This window comes from Pteropus medius, unplaced genomic scaffold (genome assembly GCF_902729225.1).
Source record: "Pteropus medius unplaced genomic scaffold, Ma_sr-lr_union100, whole genome shotgun sequence".
Taxonomy (NCBI): domain Eukaryota; kingdom Metazoa; phylum Chordata; class Mammalia; order Chiroptera; family Pteropodidae; genus Pteropus; species Pteropus medius.
Genome location: NW_024350923.1, coordinates 1,857,412 through 1,858,257, shown reverse-complemented (window position 1 = coordinate 1,858,257; position 846 = coordinate 1,857,412). Strand labels below are relative to the sequence as shown.

At 71.5% G+C, this 846-nt stretch overlaps 1 protein-coding gene across 1 annotated transcript in view; it reads left to right on the top strand.

Moving 5' to 3' along the window:
- Positions 1-846, top strand: part of OSBPL5 (oxysterol binding protein like 5) — a 27,477-nt gene that overhangs the window by 3,210 nt on the left and 23,421 nt on the right. Inside the window, exon 2 of the mRNA XM_039840389.1 lies at positions 114-341. Within this exon, the coding sequence (XP_039696323.1) occupies positions 114-341 (228 nt within the window). The remainder of the gene's footprint in view (positions 1-113; positions 342-846) is intronic.

The window sequence follows — 846 nt, the reverse complement described above, 5'->3', positions numbered from 1 at the left end:
GCCTGCTGGGAGGCGGAGCTTGCACCCACTCTGGGAGCCCCCTGCCTTCCCCCTCCCCCTCCTCCAGGCTGCCCACCCCTCCCCCGACTCCCTCACCCACATTGCGGGGTGAGGAGTGAGGGGCCCCAGCCGTGCCCGGCCACAGTGTCCGCCCCGGACAGGCACACTCAGGACGAGGCCCCTCTGGGCCTGTCTCCTCCCCAGTGTCATCGAGCAGACAGGGAAGCCGAGGCCGAGTGAGGAGGGCTTTGTGGAAGTCACATGGTGGCGGGGGTGCAGGACGCCGGGGGAGCGAACTCAGCCTTCCTTCTCCGTGGCCGGGGAGGAGGCACAGGTCCCAGGTGGCCCTCGGCTCCACAGGGACTTGGTCCCCAGGGCAGGGCCAGGGCCTTCTCCGAGGGCAGAGGCCGGGAGGTGGGCGTGGACGGGCCGCAAGAGGAACCAGCGCCCGGCCCCCGCTGGCCGACTGGCGGGTGGCCGGCGTCCCTGCGCCCTCGGTGCCCGGGGCGCCCCTGCTTCCTTCCAGCTCCGTGGGTGGCACCGCAATGGGAAGTCCCCCAAAGCGGCTCTCGAATCAAGAGCGCCCGCGTGAACGTCCCCTCGGAAGCGACAGGGCCCCTGCTCTCGCCTGGCCTGGGGCTGGGGTCACGGTGTGGGTGGGGAGCACGGGCCGCCGCCCCACTGCACAGGAACACGGTGCCACCGTCCGCACACTGTGCCTGGCGTGGTGTCACTTCCTCTGCTCGCCATCCTGTCTCCTCCACTGAGCTCGGCTCTCGGCCCCCAGCCCCTCAGCCCGCTCCCCCCAGCCCCTTCTCACAGCTCCAGGGAGATGAGTGACCCTGC